At 27.7% G+C, this 16,855-nt stretch overlaps 6 protein-coding genes across 7 annotated transcripts in view; 3 read left to right on the top strand and 3 right to left on the bottom strand.

Annotated features, from left to right (window-relative positions):
• LOC109595013 (soluble guanylate cyclase 88E) overlaps window positions 1-2,601 on the top strand; it is a 38,095-nt gene extending 35,494 nt beyond the window's left edge. Inside the window, exons 11-13 of the mRNA XM_049970015.1 lie at window positions 36-263; window positions 1,053-1,274; window positions 1,327-2,601. Of these exons, the coding sequence (XP_049825972.1) occupies window positions 36-263; window positions 1,053-1,274; window positions 1,327-1,925 (1,049 nt within the window). The 3' untranslated portion in view covers window positions 1,926-2,601. The remainder of the gene's footprint in view (window positions 1-35; window positions 264-1,052; window positions 1,275-1,326) is intronic.
• Window positions 2,602-3,359: 758 nt separating this feature from the next.
• LOC109595006 (ETS homologous factor-like) lies at window positions 3,360-7,802 on the bottom strand. The gene is made up of 6 exons (XM_020010279.2): window positions 7,552-7,802; window positions 4,991-5,288; window positions 4,762-4,839; window positions 4,544-4,615; window positions 3,863-4,058; window positions 3,360-3,748 (listed from the first exon to the last, which is right to left on the bottom strand). The coding sequence occupies exons 1-6, from the start codon at window positions 7,594-7,596 to the stop codon at window positions 3,643-3,645; spliced, it is 795 nt and encodes a 264-aa protein (XP_019865838.2). The 5' UTR covers window positions 7,597-7,802; the 3' UTR covers window positions 3,360-3,642.
• A 628-nt stretch (window positions 7,803-8,430) lies between these two features.
• LOC109595036 (protein disulfide-isomerase A3-like) lies at window positions 8,431-10,188 on the top strand. Of its 2 annotated transcripts, XM_049969671.1 has the most exons (3): window positions 8,431-8,778; window positions 9,056-9,429; window positions 9,494-10,188. In XM_049969671.1, exons 1-3 carry the CDS (start codon window positions 8,445-8,447, stop codon window positions 9,515-9,517), a joined length of 732 nt encoding a protein of 243 aa, XP_049825628.1. In that variant the 5' UTR covers window positions 8,431-8,444; the 3' UTR covers window positions 9,518-10,188. The 2 variants fall into 2 exon arrangements, with proteins under 2 accessions (XP_049825628.1, XP_019865870.2); XM_020010311.2 differs by having other exon boundaries at window positions 9,056-10,188.
• Window positions 10,189-10,294: 106 nt separating this feature from the next.
• Window positions 10,295-12,200, bottom strand: LOC109595007 (GILT-like protein 1). The gene is made up of 5 exons (XM_020010281.2): window positions 12,037-12,200; window positions 11,849-11,980; window positions 11,331-11,510; window positions 10,671-10,811; window positions 10,295-10,456 (listed from the first exon to the last, which is right to left on the bottom strand). The coding sequence occupies exons 1-5, from the start codon at window positions 12,091-12,093 to the stop codon at window positions 10,340-10,342; spliced, it is 627 nt and encodes a 208-aa protein (XP_019865840.1). The 5' UTR covers window positions 12,094-12,200; the 3' UTR covers window positions 10,295-10,339.
• A 624-nt stretch (window positions 12,201-12,824) lies between these two features.
• Window positions 12,825-16,234, bottom strand: LOC109595017 (protein maelstrom homolog). The gene is made up of 11 exons (XM_020010291.2): window positions 16,106-16,234; window positions 15,811-15,942; window positions 14,855-15,050; window positions 14,640-14,795; window positions 14,407-14,549; window positions 14,096-14,350; window positions 13,844-14,032; window positions 13,678-13,785; window positions 13,367-13,460; window positions 13,261-13,302; window positions 12,825-13,044 (listed from the first exon to the last, which is right to left on the bottom strand). The coding sequence occupies exons 2-11, from the start codon at window positions 15,925-15,927 to the stop codon at window positions 12,947-12,949; spliced, it is 1,398 nt and encodes a 465-aa protein (XP_019865850.1). The 5' UTR covers window positions 15,928-15,942; window positions 16,106-16,234; the 3' UTR covers window positions 12,825-12,946.
• Window positions 16,235-16,348: 114 nt separating this feature from the next.
• LOC109595019 (uncharacterized) lies at window positions 16,349-16,848 on the top strand. The gene has a single exon (XM_020010294.2). It carries the CDS (start codon window positions 16,452-16,454, stop codon window positions 16,782-16,784), a length of 333 nt encoding a protein of 110 aa, XP_019865853.1. The 5' UTR covers window positions 16,349-16,451; the 3' UTR covers window positions 16,785-16,848.
• Window positions 16,849-16,855: the final 7 nt, after the last annotated feature.

The following is a 16,855-nucleotide window of genomic DNA, read 5'->3' as shown; positions in this document are numbered from 1 at the left end:
TCACCATTGAGTGCTGATTAAACCGTAATTCTCAGGTCAGCACCTCCGAATCCGGGTCGGCGTGCACTCGGGCGCCGTAGTTGCAGGAATTGTCGGTCTGAAAATGCCCCGATATTGTCTTTTCGGCGACAGCGTAAACACGGCGTCTCGCATGGAATCGAGCAGCGAGGCAATGAAAATTCACATCTCTCAATACACACGGGAGTGTTTGCCTTCTTCTTACAAAATCGCAGACCGAGGAGAGATTCAGATCAAAGGAAAGGGTAAGTGGCAGTTTATTCATGTTTATCCGTTTGGAATCAATTTGATGGTACCAAAGTGGCAATTAATCGATAAAAAATTAAATTAATTTATGTCTACAAAGATCATCATAAATACATTTTTTTTTAAAAAATTTTCATTTATATTCAGGGTTATTTTGATCCTTTATCTTATTTGAAAATATTCAAATCTGTTAAAATGAACACATACATATTTATAAAATAATAAATAAATTAAAACTTTGAATATTTTTCTCTCTACTCATTTTGATAGCTTTCGGCTGCTTAATTAACAATTCAAACAGACTGAGGGTATGAAAAATATTTTCATCTTAGTTTTGGGTATTATAGGGTAATTTACTTAGTTAATTTAGGGGTTGAATGAAATTAATTATTTATATACGCATATGAGATTCGCAGGAGTAGTGTATGATAAATTTCTATTTGCTTTAAAACTATTAAAGAACATAAACTGTAATTATAACAGATAATTAAATCCATCCTCAAGAGAAAATGTAACATTAAACTAAATTGTTTACTTTTTTATAAAAAATAAATAAAATAAGGTTTAACGATGGGATTTACTCTATTTACTATTATTGATATATGTTATACAGTATCTCCATTGTATACAAGAATACCCTCATCATCACAAATAAAAATAGCATTTATCCCTTTTTAACTTTATGTCATAAAAGTTTTCTTAAATTATTTTTAGATTGAAACTATAAAACATTTAATTAATAAGGAAATATATGTGGTAAATTAGAATAAACTTAAATGCAATTTAAGGAAACATGAAGACTTACTGGCTGTTGGGTAAAGAAGCTAGAAAACCAATACCGAGACTGGACGAGTTAGTTTCCAAAGAACCGGTGGACAGTTCACGAACTCCTCAGACTATCATGAAGAAAACCGACTCAAGAAGTGGAATTTACTCACCAATCACCTTCGAAGATGTAGCAGCACGTAGCATTGCAAGTTCTCCAATCAAACAAAAGTCTAGTGGTAGAGGTAAAAGGCTGAAACATTTAGTTTATCAATATTAACTATTAATTCTTCATAGAATGTCGGTCAAATTCAGCCGGTGCAGTTTACTCGTTCACCGATCCGGCTGATCTCTTCGGCTCTGTGGTTCTCACTCAACATGACTACGATCGAATGTCCCCTCAGTCCTCAGTTAGTCAAGAACCATTTAGAACCAGATGCACGACTGCACCGCCCCGATCACTGCACAGCTCCATAAGCAGCCAAGAGATCAGTCTCACATCACAAGGATCACCTTTGTCCGCCGCACCAGGTATCGTCGGTTGTAAGGCAATAACCGACGTGGACACATCGCCGGTGTCGTCAGCGAGAATCCTTTGCATGATGGCATCGCCGCAAAAGGTAACGCTGATGGCTGAACCGGAGCTACAATCGTACGAATTCGGCAAATGTATGCACATTTACGCTAAGAAGAAGTATAACAGTAAAACAACCCCACCGAGAACGTCAATTAGTGATGGCAACATATGCGAGAAAACTAACAATGTTAAAATGAACAACTCATACAGTCAACCGTTCAACAAACCGAACCTTCATCACAGTCATCAGCAATGTTGTTCCGGTTTTGGATCCGCGGGCAGACATCGGTTTCAAAGCAATGCTTGTAATATAGTTTAAATTAGTCAAATTAGTTCGAAATAATCAAAATCTTAATTGATCTTCTAAATATGTTATTTATTGTATATTTAAATCAAAACCCATCAAAACTAAATGGCAATGGATGTGGATTAATTTGACACAATTGTTCTAAAAATGGGTGAAGATCTCAAAAAAATAAGTAACATATTTGCACAACTTAACAACATGACAAATCTCATTATTAACTAAATGACAATACCTCAAACTTTAAATGTTCATAAGATATTTTATGTAAATAGATTTAAAACTGTTCTATCGAGCTTATCTCATGTTTTGAATAGTGTATAGTTTGACCAATTTGTCTCAAATTTAAAAATATTGATGTTTATTAAATAAATGTGTAAAGTTGTTTAATTAAATGAATCCCCTTAACTCAATATATTTATTGAAATAAATTTTGTGCAATAAAGATTGGGCATGTTTGAGCAAGGCAATTACAAGGATGATAGTAAATTATTATTTTAAATTTATACTGTTGTAATCTATTATTGTTGGTTAAATTCAGTAATCGTGTTCTCTTTATCTTTACAATAAATGATATGAAGTGTGATAAAGATTTCTAGAAATACTCGATGTCTTAAGTTTATTTTTTACTTGAAGGGTCATTATAGCTAATAAGCAAGAGTGTTATTTTTATGTTGTACATATCATTATATAAAAATAAATAATATTCATATATCCCATATTTATTTTATTCAATTTATAACCAGTAAATCATATTGTATTATAAATTTATTTAACTTTTTTGTGTCCATGGCATTCCTTATTTTAGTTGGTTCTAAAGGATCAATAACATGCTTGCAAATAGGTAAGTTTCTATTAAGCATTAGTAATGAATTTATTACTCTAATGCCTTGAAATCCTTATAAATATTAACATAAACCAAGATAATAATTAAAATTATCAAAGTATTGTGTGGAAATTTGTTTTGTGTGTTGTTTTTAATGCTATTAAAATTTACTGATTCTGATTTCCGATTTTGATTTAAGTTGAAATTGAGTTTCACACAACTTCAAAATGTATTAAACAAATTTTATTTAATATGTAGGGAACGGAAATATTCATTTTCAGGAAGGAAAGGTAAATAAAGTACAGTCGGTGATACTATATATTAGTATATTACCAAAATTATTACATTACAAAATTTCAGTTCTAAAAAACAATGGTTTTAGAATAAAATTCTATATAATAATTAATGTAATTTTACTTATTCGATATATTTAACAAATATAGTATATATAACAGTAACAAAAACATTTTAAAAATCAAGCATTATATAAATAATATGTATAAATGTATATAAATTAATATTAAAATATACTATATATTAAGTAAACAGCCAAATTTTAAAAACAATACTATAGTCAATATTAATAAACACATACAATATTGGAGTACAATCTTTCGATTTAATTTGACTATAGTAAATCTTATTAACTAACCTTCTTTAATATTTTTGAGATTCTAATTTTAAATATTAAAGATGGGTGTTTTTGAACTGAAATTTAAATGAATATAAACACCGGTAAATTAATAAACAGGCTAAAAAAGATTTTAAGCTTCTAACTAATTCGACATTTTTATAATAAAAAAGTGAATTAAAAAAATGTTGGTATTCGGAATATTTGAAGCCTTATATCATCTATTTAATTTTTGAGTTCAAGTTCGAAAACATGCCATATATTATTAAATATCTTTAATAAATAGGTTGAATTTTGTTCCAACCTACTGCAAGGGGGCCAAATTTATATACTAATCGCTGACCAGGAACTGGCAACAGTACTTGACTTTTGTAATAGTACCTGGAAATAAAAGTAAATACAAGATAAGTGAATGTTGTCAAATCATATAAATCTTAACTTGTGTATGAGTTAATATTTCCTTAATTCACTGATAATATAATACTCCATTTTTACCTCATTGCCCTGCTAAATTTCTCGTAGGTCATATTCAAATTCATCTTCCTCCGGCCCCAAAGTGATGAAACTTCTTCGGGCCGAACAAACATAAACTTGCCTTCTTCAAAGTCCACCCATCGTATCAGACTCGGACATGTTGTCTTGTTTTTCAATAGGTTGATTAAAAACTCCCATATTTTAAACGATTTTCTTTCTAAAATTTATAGAAGGTTTACAATTAATCGTGTTTGTTAAATAAACCTTTCTTATCTGTGTATTAAAATGTGAATTCCACGAAAAGGTGTTAAATATATCTACAGTATTAAAAAAAAACTGGGATATTTATTCAGAAATATTTACAATTGTGTTTACATGGTTTATCGAATCCAAAATGAAGGGCGGATTTATACAAATTGAATTTCAATTCTAACTATACAATAATGATTTATCTATGACTTATTTATATTAACCAGACAAAATATATTTGTAGAAAAATAAGGCGTAGTTATCAGATTGTATAACTTTAACAACAATGAAAATATTGTCGATTCAATGATTACAATAAATTGTAATAAATAATTCTAAATGTAATATTAGGTTGGATTAATTTGTTTTGGTTTCTTAATTGGTTAATTAAGAAATTTATTGTGTAATCAATTTTTTCTTATAAATCTGGATGTGGGATATTAATTAACTTACCACACTTGGTAAATGAGTGCGGATGTGTACGTGGTCTGCCAGGCCGTCTAATTCTTGACGTAAGATTTTTGTCTGCAATAATATTAGTTTTATAATTTTGTGTCCAATGATATATTGCTAATCTAATAAATTAAATATTTGGCAAGGTTAGTGATATAATCAAGCGATAAGTTTTGCGATAATATCAAAAGGAAAGTCATAATAAAATCAAATCTTACTTGAAGGTAAACTGGCATCTATAGAGTCATTGCTGGAGTTGTTGTTAACATCTAATGGCGAAGGAGGATTAAAATAATCTACAAATATATGTTAATTAATTTTAACGATTTAAGAAGAAATAAATATTTATACATATGCATAATTGAAATATTTAAAATGAACTGCAGACATGTATAATTTTGATATACACAATTATTTTAAAATTTTTATTTAAATTACTTAACTTACCGTCCCTGTTCCAATTATTTAAAAAGTTCTCTTTTATATCATAAATGTGCTTTCCATGTTCCTTGGAACGCAGAAACGCTTCACATTGTGTTGGCGATAAATGTCGAAAAATATATCCAGAAACAGAATGAAAACTGTCAATATTGAAATTGCAATCTGGACACCACGTTTCTCTTCTTAAAAAATCGGTGACTTGATACGCGTCCCATGTTTCCATGGGCTGCTTGTAATAATCCGGAGGAGTACTGATGTCACCGAAAATGCCCAATAGTTCGCTTGGTATATCCTCCATAGATATCTAAAAATAAAAATGCAAACAAATGCTGATAATGTTTAATACTGCAAACTTCCGTATCCGTTGTCAAAATTATTGTAATTGCGTGACGAATGAATGTTATCTATCTTGATGGTTCTATTAAGGTTCTATACCATCTTACTTACAAATCATATGTCAAAAGAAATTATAATATTTATCATAATAAATGTTAATAAATAAGAAACTTAGTTTCTAAAATAAACAATAAAAATTGTTATTTATTTATAAGCATAATTAATTCTATTGTGGTTTTAATAAATTAACCACATTACCAAAAGAACGTAATTACATTTCCTGATGAATATATGACTATTTAACGCTCTTTAAATAATACGCGAAAAATAAGTTAATAAGGGTACCAGTAATCTATACAATGTTGCAGCATCAAAATCTGTTTGCCAAATATTAAACAGTATGATTATAGTAACCTAGAATGAATCATAAAGTCAATTTATTTCGTTACGTGAAAAGTGCGTGAAAGTTAATTTAATTAATCATCATAAATACATAAAATACCTACATCGAAATTAAATTAAAACGAATTGTTGTAAACAAAAAGAAACTTAACCAAACAAAAGAAAAATATATACATTGTTATCTCATTCGTTTGTCTATTTAATATTATAGATTTGCCTCATAAAACAAATATATATTAAAAATATGAAATGATATAAAAGTTTGAATGTTTTGAATAAGAAAGCATAATGAATCCTTTTAATATTGAACAAGTAAATTTAAAAAGCTCAACGAAAATATTTATTATACATTATTCAAACACAAATTTATTTATATGTTGAAAAAACTTATGTAAAACACTGCAAAATTCACATATCACTGACGATTAAGCTCTAATTCATAACTTAAAAAAATACAAAATTAAAAATATTATTAACTTTTTAAATAGATGTTTACAAAATTTAAAAAATATACTTTTACCTAAGGACATCTCAAACAAGATTTTATTATAATGTGTTAAAATGAATTTTTTTAAATTGTAATAATTTATCATTATTTTAGAAACTTAAATAAAAAGTTGCTCTACAACTGCTAATGTTAACTAATGACCTACAGTTGAAAGCAAAAACACTTCATTCATTCATTTTTAAATTTTCAAAACAAATTTCATTATTTCAAAACTATTTTTATACTCATATTGAAGTTAGTAAATAAAAAAATCAAAACTTCGTAGTTGAAGTTCTACTTCATCAACGTTATTAGAAAGATGAAAAAAACAACGTGCCAATTTTTGTATACATGTTACAACACAAACACGATGTTTAATTTGTGTTCAAATTAATTCTATTCTAATTTTAAAAATTCTAATTAATTGTTAATTCTCAGTTTTTAGTACGTTTTAAAAAGCCACCACTGATATATAATATACACAACTAAAAATATACTTAGAGGTCCCAGATAATAGAAACTTCTACAACTCAATCAATCTTATTATAATCTGTTGTACAGAAAACACAATTTTCTTTTAGAAATTTAAAACAAGTTTATGTTTCATTAAAAAGAGAAATCAACTGTCAATAAATATAGCAAATTATGTCTAAACTAATAATTCAAACTGAAAAAAAAACCTTTTGTAATCTTAATAAATTTATTAAATGAAGATTAGTAATAATCTAATATTTTCATTCGCTTATTTTTAGATTTTCTTAACAAATAATAAATAATATCTATTTTTATACATGTAATTTCATTATTAAATAAATATATTTAAAATAATCAAATTAATGCCAAAGTTCTACTCCAGAGAAACAAAAATTTTTGTATATTTGTTTTCGAAAATTCAGTATGTATTAAAAAGCTGCTATTGATATGGAATATAAAAAAACAAATTATAAACATACAGATTTTATTATAGTTTATTAGAAAGAAAACATTATTAATTATCCAACATGTAAAAAAGTGAATGTTTTAAGCTGAAAAAATCCTTTTGTAATCTCAATAATAATATTTTAAATTAATTTAATAACCTCTATTATCATTCGTTTATTTTTATTTCTAAACAAATCTTAGATAACTATTTTTATACGTGTAATAATATTACTGAATAAATAAATTTAAAAAATCAAAATGGCATCAAATTTCTCCTCCAGAGACCAATGTGCCAATTTTTGCTGGATTTTGGATAACTCGTTATTTGTTACTTGTCTTATACAAAGTTGATGTTAGAATTTAGTATGTATTAAAAAGCCGCCATTTATATAAAATATACACATATAAAAAATAAACTTACAGGTAACGGGTAGCAGTCTTCATCTTGATGCCTGTAGTCCTGCATATTCACCAAAGTAAAGTCAGCTTGAAACTGAATATGAAAATGTGTATTTCCCTTAGTTGTCAGCCTTATCTCTATTAAAATTATCAATGAAGCAATAGCGAGATTGCGCACCGTAAATATAAAATGCGATCCTTAGAGTCCCTCAAAATAGTACCGAATTTGCACTCAGGTGACTATATCATTAAATTCGAATTATCATCACCATAAAGTCACATGTGAGTCATACTGTTAAATATTCTCTTACACTGATCTAAAAGGGTAGCAAAAAGAATGATAGATGACAAAATAAATAAATTCAGATCAAAGAGTGACTAATGAAATCAGCAACAAATCATTGGAATCCCTATATGATGAAAATCAGCTATCTTGTGAATCATGAACACCTAAGAAAGGACAACAGAAAATAAACCATACTTTTTTATTAAAATCAATTAAACATACTCTATAATTAGACATAATGTGCCAACGAACGTGTTATATATTTTTTTATATAAAAACCACATCCCAGATATAATAAAGGAAATCCTTTATGAAGATACAAACATAACTTAATTTCTAAAAGATTTAGTTGTATCATATTCTTTTTTTACTTTTATTAAAATGCAACAAAATTTAATTTTGTTTAAGTACTTGTTTTTAGTAAAAGAGATATAATAGGGTATAAAGAGGACCCACTCTATAAAGAATCTAGAATACCTATTACCAAAAACTAAAATGAAATTAAAACAGAATTTTAGAGCAAATTTTTGTTATAATAACAATCTGATTGACTGAAAGTTTTTGATAAAAAATATGTCACTTATTTTGACAGTATTTTTGTTAATCATAAATTATGGTATTTTCAAAAAATGAAGCTGGTTTTAATGTATTTTTTGTTTAATTTACTTCAATGTAGTAAAGGGTTTACACCGAAAGAATATATGGTGGAACTAAATGATACTAATTTCGATGAAAAAATCAAAATTTTTGATTCTGCTATAGTCGTTTACTATACAAATCACGATAATTTACTACAATTTTTGGAGTCCGATAATGAAATTGATTTAAGTAATGATGAACCCATCTATTTTGTGTATGTGGACTGTAATAAATCCGGAAAACATATTTGTATGAAATACGGTATTTCTGATTCTTTGGATATAAATATCTTCCATAATGGAATAAGAAGTTCTCATTATAGAGGTAAGAATGTCATATTTTCTATCAAAATGTCACGCAATCATTCATTCATAAATAATATAGATTTCATAAGAGTTCCAATATCCCTTATCTGTTTATTGCAATTTTGTTTGTCTCGAATTTATTTTTTGGTCTAATGCAAGTCAGGAAATACAAACAACTTAATAGCAAAAAAATCTCGATAAGATAATTCATATCACTTACATTATAGTTTCAAGAAGCCTAATCTTTTTAATCAAAATTAATAAAAAAATGTTAAACAAATTGACATATTTCTTAGGTCCTGCAGTCAAGTCGTGTGCCATGAAGTATTTGATGACTGAAAAACAACCCAGTTATAAAGAATTAGATGACGATAATCTTCAAGAGTTTATTTCACCACAAAATAATATATCAATACTAGGATGTTTTAAAAGAAACACCAAACTCAGAACTGCTTTTACAGATGTAGCAAAAGACCTTAAACATGTTTACAATTTTGGAATTGTTAAACAATTTGAGCTAGACAAAAAAAACTATGAGGATGATATAATATTGTTTAGACCGACTTATCTAACTAATAAATATGAAAAAGATTACATTGTGTACGAAGGTGGGTCTGGCACTGACGAAATTAATCGATATATTTCTAAAAACAAACATGGTTTAGTTAAGGTACTAAGAAATGATATATATCACGTAATTACATATCCAATGACCATAGTGTATTTTGACGTAGATCTGCACAATCCTCATGGTTTAAGTTATTGCAGAACTCAAGTTCTCAGAGTCGCAAAGCAATTTTATAACAGAATGAATTTTGCAATTAGCGAAAAACTAAACGCGGACGAAGACATCACCTATCCCCATGTGGTGATGAAATTTGATGACAACGAGGTCTTTGTTATGAAGCAATTTTTCTCAAGTCAGAATTTAGAAAATTTTGTTACTGGCATGTTGAAAATGATGGAGGAATGGGAGAAACATCCTGACCGTAGCATGTCAGAGTGGCAAATGAATGTATGAGAATCTTTCGGTGTACCTACATAGCAAAAAGTGAAACCAGAATTGTTTACGTTGAATCAGTCGACAATTATTCGGAGAATTTTTTTGTATGTTAAAAAATAAAAAAGAACATAAAACAAAGCTTTAGTTACTTAAAATGTGCTGCAATTTATCACCTAGAAAGCCAAACGTTTCTCAAATTTTTAATGAATGATGTTGATCCACTTATACTTTGGACCCCTCATATATTATTTATATGTTGTTGTCCTCTGTATGTTAAAATTATTAGTGCCGTGGATTTTAATCTGTCTATATTGTTTTCTTTTTTATTTCCAGTAGATAATTGTATATACATATATGATTTTACTTAAACTAGCGTTCGGAGTATATATCACCCCTATCGAAATAAATTATATTTGTTTGTTTCAATTTTATTCCTTGTTGCAATCCTCAACTGCCAATTATTTTTATTCGTACTATACTCGAACCACAATAATGGTAACAATAATGAAGTGATTACAATAAAACACTACTAAATAATTAAAGATTTTAATAAATATTAATTAAAAAATAGAAAGATTTACAATTTTAAAATTGATAAAGTTTTACATGATTCCGGATAAGTCGTTTTTATTAATTCACAGACCAATCCCCTGAAATTCACCAAACTGATGTCTTGAAGTTGTTGCATAAACTCCTGTAAATAGAAAAAATAAACTCATGTATTTGTTAAAATAACTTCTTAACAATTAATTCAAAAACTTTGTGAATAATTTCAATCTATAACAGAGAGTTCACTGTTAAAGTAATCTTTATATTACATAAGTTATATATATTCTGGTTTTATTTTTACCAACTTGCATTTTTAAAATAAAATAATATTCGGTCAAATCTACACTTATATTACTTACACCGTTATATAATACTGTAGGCACAAACTTCGGTAATATCCTGACCGTTGACTTTTCTGCATTTAACTGTAACTGAGTTCCTTCCAATGAGTTATAACAAGCGTTAACATCGTTCACATCTAAGTTAATTTTTTCTGCACACTAAAAAACAAAATAAATGCTGTTTATATTTATTTAACATAGCAACATTATGAAAACATATTTTTCATAAGTAGGGAAAAATTATACTAATTATGTTTAGTCATACCCACTTATATTAATAATAATTAATGAAATTTTGCAATTTTAATGAACTTGAGCTAAATGTACGTACCTTAGTTATTATGAAATAATTACCATAATTTTCAATGCTAAACAGTTTCTTGTAGATGAATTTTTAATATTAATTAATACTTATTATCAGTTTAAATATATCCAAAGAAATATTTAAAAGAGTAATAGCACAATTTAAAGTAATATATAAAATACATGAAAATAATTTTTAGTTTTTAAATACAACTAAATATAACTGTAAATATATCAGACTGGTTTTTTAAGTGGTCGCACCAGCACATAATTAAGATTATTACACAACAGGGAAAGATAAGATTAACGGTAAAACACCAAAGTTAATATATGAAATTGTACAAATTTGCCTAGAATTGATTAATTAATACCTACCTGTCTTCCATCTTCTTCCGAATTCTTTCTGTTTTTCCTGTAAACTTTCATAAAACAATTTACATATTCTACTTGCTGCGTTTGATCTGGAATTCTGGCCAATGCACAGGACATTAGCCTGTTCCCCCGACATTCTCGGGGACCGTGTTGACAAACAAACTCACTTCCATTTTGTAAACTCTACAAATTGTTCATGAATAATTTTATTTTTAAATTTATATAAAATATCACTTTAAAATAATGAGAATAATATTTGTGCTATTTTTTTAATAAAATTATTATCAATAGACATAAATATATTTTTTTAATTGCAATACAAAGTTTCAATCAATAACAACATAAATAATTTTAACAACAAAACAAACTAATTATATAAAAACCATATAATAAAAGATACTAAAGATTAATAATAAATAATGATATCACACACATGATTTAGATTAAATTATTTAGACAATTTCTCTTGTTCTTTTTTTTAATCATATCTTTAATTTAATTTTATAAATAAAAACACTTACAGAACTTTTTCCAAAAGGCACAAAATTAATATTTACATAAGGAGAAATATCACTCCAAGCAGGATACAATTGTTCAGTTATAAATCGTAAACTATCTGGACATAGTGATTCATATAACACATCAACATTTAACTATAACAAATATAAAAATTAATAGATTCGTAAAATTAATTCGATTAACTTTTCACCTTCTGTGCAACACTCAACTTCACTAAAATAATCAGAACTGAAAAGTACTTTAACATGTTGGTGTTGTCTTCGCTGAATCTGATTTCGTTATGAGATGGTTAACTGTGACCTCTACTTTCACTTTTGCTTAGTGTCCCACCTTTTAAGCCAATTTAGATTTTTAGATTACACTTTTTATTAGTGTATTGTGGTGTTAATTACAGAATTAATACGGATATGCACAGCCAGTACATATATAAAAAAATTACAATAAGACCCAATCCACTTAAAAATCGACTGATCAATTCTCGTCATAATTTTGCGGGTACTAAAAATAAAAACAAATAATACAGTTTATTTACATTTATTACTTCTACTTTCATTTATGCTTAGTGTCTCATCTATCAAATCACTTTTAATATGCCACTTTTTTATTAATGTATTATAGAATTGATTAAAAAATTAATATGAATATACACACCCATTATACATTATTTTATTAGTATTGGTTATTTGCATCTTTGTTGTTAGTATATTACATTTACTTCAAGATAGCAACACTTAATTGAAAACAACTAATAATAATTTTATTATATAAAAATTAATTTTAAAAAGTTACAGTTATAATTTTATTTTAAATAAATACAAAAAGTTTATTAAATTAGAATAAAATTTTTTAAAACTGAAAATATTAAATTAAATACTAAAGTACAAAAATTAAATATCATACTTACCTTCAAAAAATGCAAAAAATAATTCACACAAAGAAAATGTTGAAAATTGTGGATAATGAAAGAAACAAAAAACATAGTCATTTACGTTTTATTAAAAAAAATTAAAATTTCCATTACTTTAAACATAACAATCTTTAGGGGCTCAAAACTTAAAAACATAAATTTTAATCACATTAAGAAAGATTCTCAGTCATATTCAGTTGCGTTTGCCTCTACTTCCCAATGGAGGAAAGGACTTGTCATTTTCTTTATTGTCTTCGGAATTATTGCTTCTATCAGAATACATTGTGGAACCTGAAATGTTTCAAATTAAAATGTATGAAGAGAACAACCAATTAATCTATTAAATCTCAAATTAACTAGAATTAATGAAGGGCGAGTCTCAGATAGAGGGCTCATATTCACAATTATAGACTTGTAACCAGAGTAAATAATGTGAATACTGGATTCGTCCATCACTAACTGAAATTTTCAACAATTCAACAACAAAGAAAATTTAAATAAACTCACCAGAATTGATATCCAATTGTTGCATATTGTTGAGCATAGAGGCTAAAATAATAAAAGTTTCAATATTTTATTTAATAATAAAATCTTCAATAGAATTCTGACTTACACATTACTGGGTTCTTTTTGCCTGTTCCACTGGCAACTCCACAATAACTTTTTCCTTTATTTCTTTTTACAGATTGCCAATCATTAGCAACGTTCTAGGATTAAAATAAGAAAAATATTAATACAAATGGACAAAATTAAAAATATAAAGCTTAACACACATATAATTATTTTAATATAATGACTAAAAATTTGAATCATTTTAAAGATAATAAAATAAATGAAATATAGAAACTTATTGACATTCTTATATTTTTGTTGATAGTACAAAAACGAATGAAAATAATAATAATAATAATAAATAATACTCACAGATCGTCTCAAGGACGAAGAAGCAACACTGTACTGTGAAGCCACAGATTCAGCATCCCATTCAGAATCTGTAGTGAATTGAACACTTTGTCCGTCAGTTCTAACAGACTGAAATACAAAAAAAATAGTTCTGATTCTTTATGACTCAAATATTAATTTTACCAACCTGGTCCCTACTACTACCTCCTTGATCAAAAGTTTCCTCATTAAAATTCAGCCGTGTCCTTCTAGGTATATGTCTTCCAGGAATTAGCTCTAATTTTAAAACTGGACAACAATTATCACAAATAATATATGCTTGTCTGGTTACTATTGATTTGCTACAGTGGAGCGTATATTCGATAGATTCGTGGAACTAAAAAGTAAATAATATAAATTTATATAAATGTGTCCTCCCTGTATATTTAACAATTTATACCTCACAACCAATATCAGGCACATGAGAGTAAATGTCTTTACTCATCTCAGCGAATCCAAATGAATTAGCCATAACAATATCTGACTGCTCAATGGCACTCCTCAATTCGTTAAACATAAACTGCAGATTATAAACTTCAAAATAGCAGTTGTTATTATAATCATCCGCCCACATATTCAATACTTTTTTGACTAGTGTCATATACTTTTCTTTTACATATACTATTGGATAAGTTGCATTTTTATCCATATGTTCCTTAAAAAGAAAAACATTGTACATAATACTTTAAAAATACGAGTTTTACTATTTACCTTAACAAATTTGCAGAGCTCTTTAAAGACCTGTTCCATATTATTAATAGTATTAGGGGAAGCATAAGAAGGTGGTGGCTTAATTTTGTGAGAGGTTGAAGAATGGAGTGTCGCAGCCGCTGTAAAACCCAGCGGTAGGGTACCTAAAATAGTCATAATTGATGACATCACAATTTACTAAATTATATTGTTAAATGTTAATTAAAATTAATGTTGACACATCTGTATATTACCTGGATGAACCATACGATGAAAAATATTTTTTTCATGTACACCATCTCTCAAATTAAACTGCAACAATGCAATTTCGGCAGGATAATACTTATCTTCTGTGTCACGATAACAAAAAGTGTTTATATGAATTATAAAGAAGTTTTTTTTATGAATGACTGCAAAAACAGAATATAATTATTAAACATATCTATACACACAAAACCATTTATCCTACCATTTGCTTTCTGCGAAGCGAGAATGTCGTCGTGAATATATGTCTGCATGGCAGTTATTGCAGCTAATTCCTCCCGTTCTAATTTTTCAATTAGTTCAATGTCTACACCATCTGATGTGTATTTTTTTAGCTGCACATTGTTCCTGTGTTGATTCGCTATTACTTCATATGGCTGTCTTTCTTCAGCCGACATTCTCTAAAAATATGTTTTGAATACAATTTCATGACAACCAAGATATCTCAATTATTCTTGTATTAAAAAATTAATCAGTAAACAGTAATATAAATAAAGGTGTCCCAAATACAGGACATTAAAAAGGTGTCACAAATATTAAGTGGATCTAATATAAAACATGGACTTAAAGTTCTTTTTTTATTTTTTTCATTAGAATGAGGTAGGATACAATATTGCTAAATATTTGTAGACTTTTGGCTACATTTTAGATCAAAACACATCATTGGAAAGATTATGACACGTTTTTAAGAATATGTATTTGGATTTAGATAACAAAACTAGTCTTGTATAAAGAAATTGTTGAAAAATAAACTCGTCAATTTAAACAAAAAAAAAAAACATTTGTAATATTTTATAGTTTTCATAGGAAATTATCAACAATCAATTATCAATTATTAATTAAATATTCAGATAAAAAAAAAACAAATTGATTGATGAAAACTTTGACAAAATATTTAATTTAACTGCAATTAAATTGCTTTCATAACATTACCCAATATAAACTAAATGCACATAATAAATTTACTTTAGTATATGTAAACCAATAAGATGCATTACTTGTTCTTGTAATAAAAAAAACATTAGTTGCTGAATCATCAACAATTATTGTTCAATAGTGCTTTAATTCATCGAGTGTATTATAATTCCAATAAACTTTATCAGAGATGAAAGCATACAAGTTCATTGATAATCAAAACCACAAATAGGTACAAAAACTTACACTCCATTTTCCTCCTGCAATCTCCTGTGCCTCTAGATTATTCAAACCACCTTTCTGTTTAATCTCTTGCATGAAAAAGAAAAATGCATTCTTCTTCTTGTTCTTCTTAGGTGCCATTTTCTTTTTAAATGTCTGCAACATATTTTGTAATTCAAAATAACAACTTAGAAGCTACCTTAATAAATCATTATATGTTGGAATAATACAGTTTTGAATTACAGTATACATTAATAATACACATGCATTAAGGTTGAATTTGATTATACAGTCAATTATTCCAATATATGCAACTTACCGGATAATTTCTGCAGCTACTTGTTGGGCAGATAAGGAACGCTATGTGCAATTCCGGCCGACTATAGCCTTGGCAGTTATGCCAACGAGATCACGCGGTTTTATTTGAAATCACCAAGGATACCAACAGGCAAAACAATTGATAAATTTAATTTTCTTTTCTAATCATCAAGTTCAAACTACCCAATAATAAAATATATTAAAGAATACAAGTTTCGTAAAGATCAACGATTGCGAAATATTACATTATTATTTAATCATCCGAAATTAAGGTTTTGGTTACTTGTTAGTTCAACCATTAGTGTCGTCTGTTGCTTACATAACTGTCAAATAGGTCTAACCTAAAAATGTCAGCAAAAAGCAATTTATTACTTAAAATCCGTAATTTTTCATCTGTTAAACGCACATTCACCGCCACTAAAGTCATATTCAACAAACCACCTACACCCGCACGTCCTGCCAGTGCTGATTTATCGATCCCCGATGTCGATGGTCTGAGTAGTGCTTGTGTTAAAGTTCCAAATCACCCTGTAGGACCCGGAGCTGCTAAAGACACCAACTACAAAAATCCGGAATATTTCTGCTACGACAAGAACAGTTATTTTGAAGCTGAAATTGAAATGGCCGAGTTCCGTTGCCCACAACCAGATAACAAAGTTCCATATTATCAGAAGAAGTAAACAATCATATTTGCATTGTGTATAGGTCTTTAATTAATAGATGTAAATAAATTATTTCAGTTGCTTTATTT

Source organism: Aethina tumida, chromosome 7 (assembly GCF_024364675.1).
Source record: "Aethina tumida isolate Nest 87 chromosome 7, icAetTumi1.1, whole genome shotgun sequence".
Lineage (NCBI taxonomy): Eukaryota > Metazoa > Arthropoda > Insecta > Coleoptera > Nitidulidae > Aethina > Aethina tumida.
This window is presented reverse-complemented; position numbering and strand designations above follow the sequence as displayed.

Coding starts and splice junctions, on each gene's coding strand:
- LOC109595019 (XM_020010294.2), top strand. CDS start 16,452: ATGTCAGCAAAAAGCAATTTATTACTTAAAATCCGTAATTTTTCATCT.
- LOC109595006 (XM_020010279.2), bottom strand. CDS start 7,596: ATGCAGGACTACAGGCATCAAGATGAAGACTGCTACCCGTTACCT. Junction 4,840..4,990: donor AAATAATTGGAACAGGGACG/GTAAGTTAAGTA, acceptor ATATATTTGTAG/ATTATTTTAATCCTCCTTCG. Junction 4,616..4,761: donor AGATGCCAGTTTACCTTCAA/GTAAGATTTGAT, acceptor ATATTATTGCAG/ACAAAAATCTTACGTCAAGA.
- LOC109595017 (XM_020010291.2), bottom strand. CDS start 15,927: ATGGCACCTAAGAAGAACAAGAAGAAGAATGCATTTTTCTTTTTCATG. Junction 14,796..14,854: donor CGCTTCGCAGAAAGCAAATG/GTAGGATAAATG, acceptor CTGTTTTTGCAG/TCATTCATAAAAAAAACTTC. Junction 14,550..14,639: donor TCATCGTATGGTTCATCCAG/GTAATATACAGA, acceptor TGACTATTTTAG/GTACCCTACCGCTGGGTTTT.
- LOC109595036 (XM_020010311.2), top strand. CDS start 8,445: ATGAAGCTGGTTTTAATGTATTTTTTGTTTAATTTACTTCAATGTAGT. Junction 8,779..9,055: donor AAGAAGTTCTCATTATAGAG/GTAAGAATGTCA, acceptor CATATTTCTTAG/GTCCTGCAGTCAAGTCGTGT.
- LOC109595007 (XM_020010281.2), bottom strand. CDS start 12,093: ATGTTAAAGTACTTTTCAGTTCTGATTATTTTAGTGAAGTTGAGTGTT. Junction 11,981..12,036: donor AGTTGAGTGTTGCACAGAAG/GTGAAAAGTTAA, acceptor TATTTGTTATAG/TTAAATGTTGATGTGTTATA. Junction 11,511..11,848: donor TGCCTTTTGGAAAAAGTTCT/GTAAGTGTTTTT, acceptor AACAATTTGTAG/AGTTTACAAAATGGAAGTGA.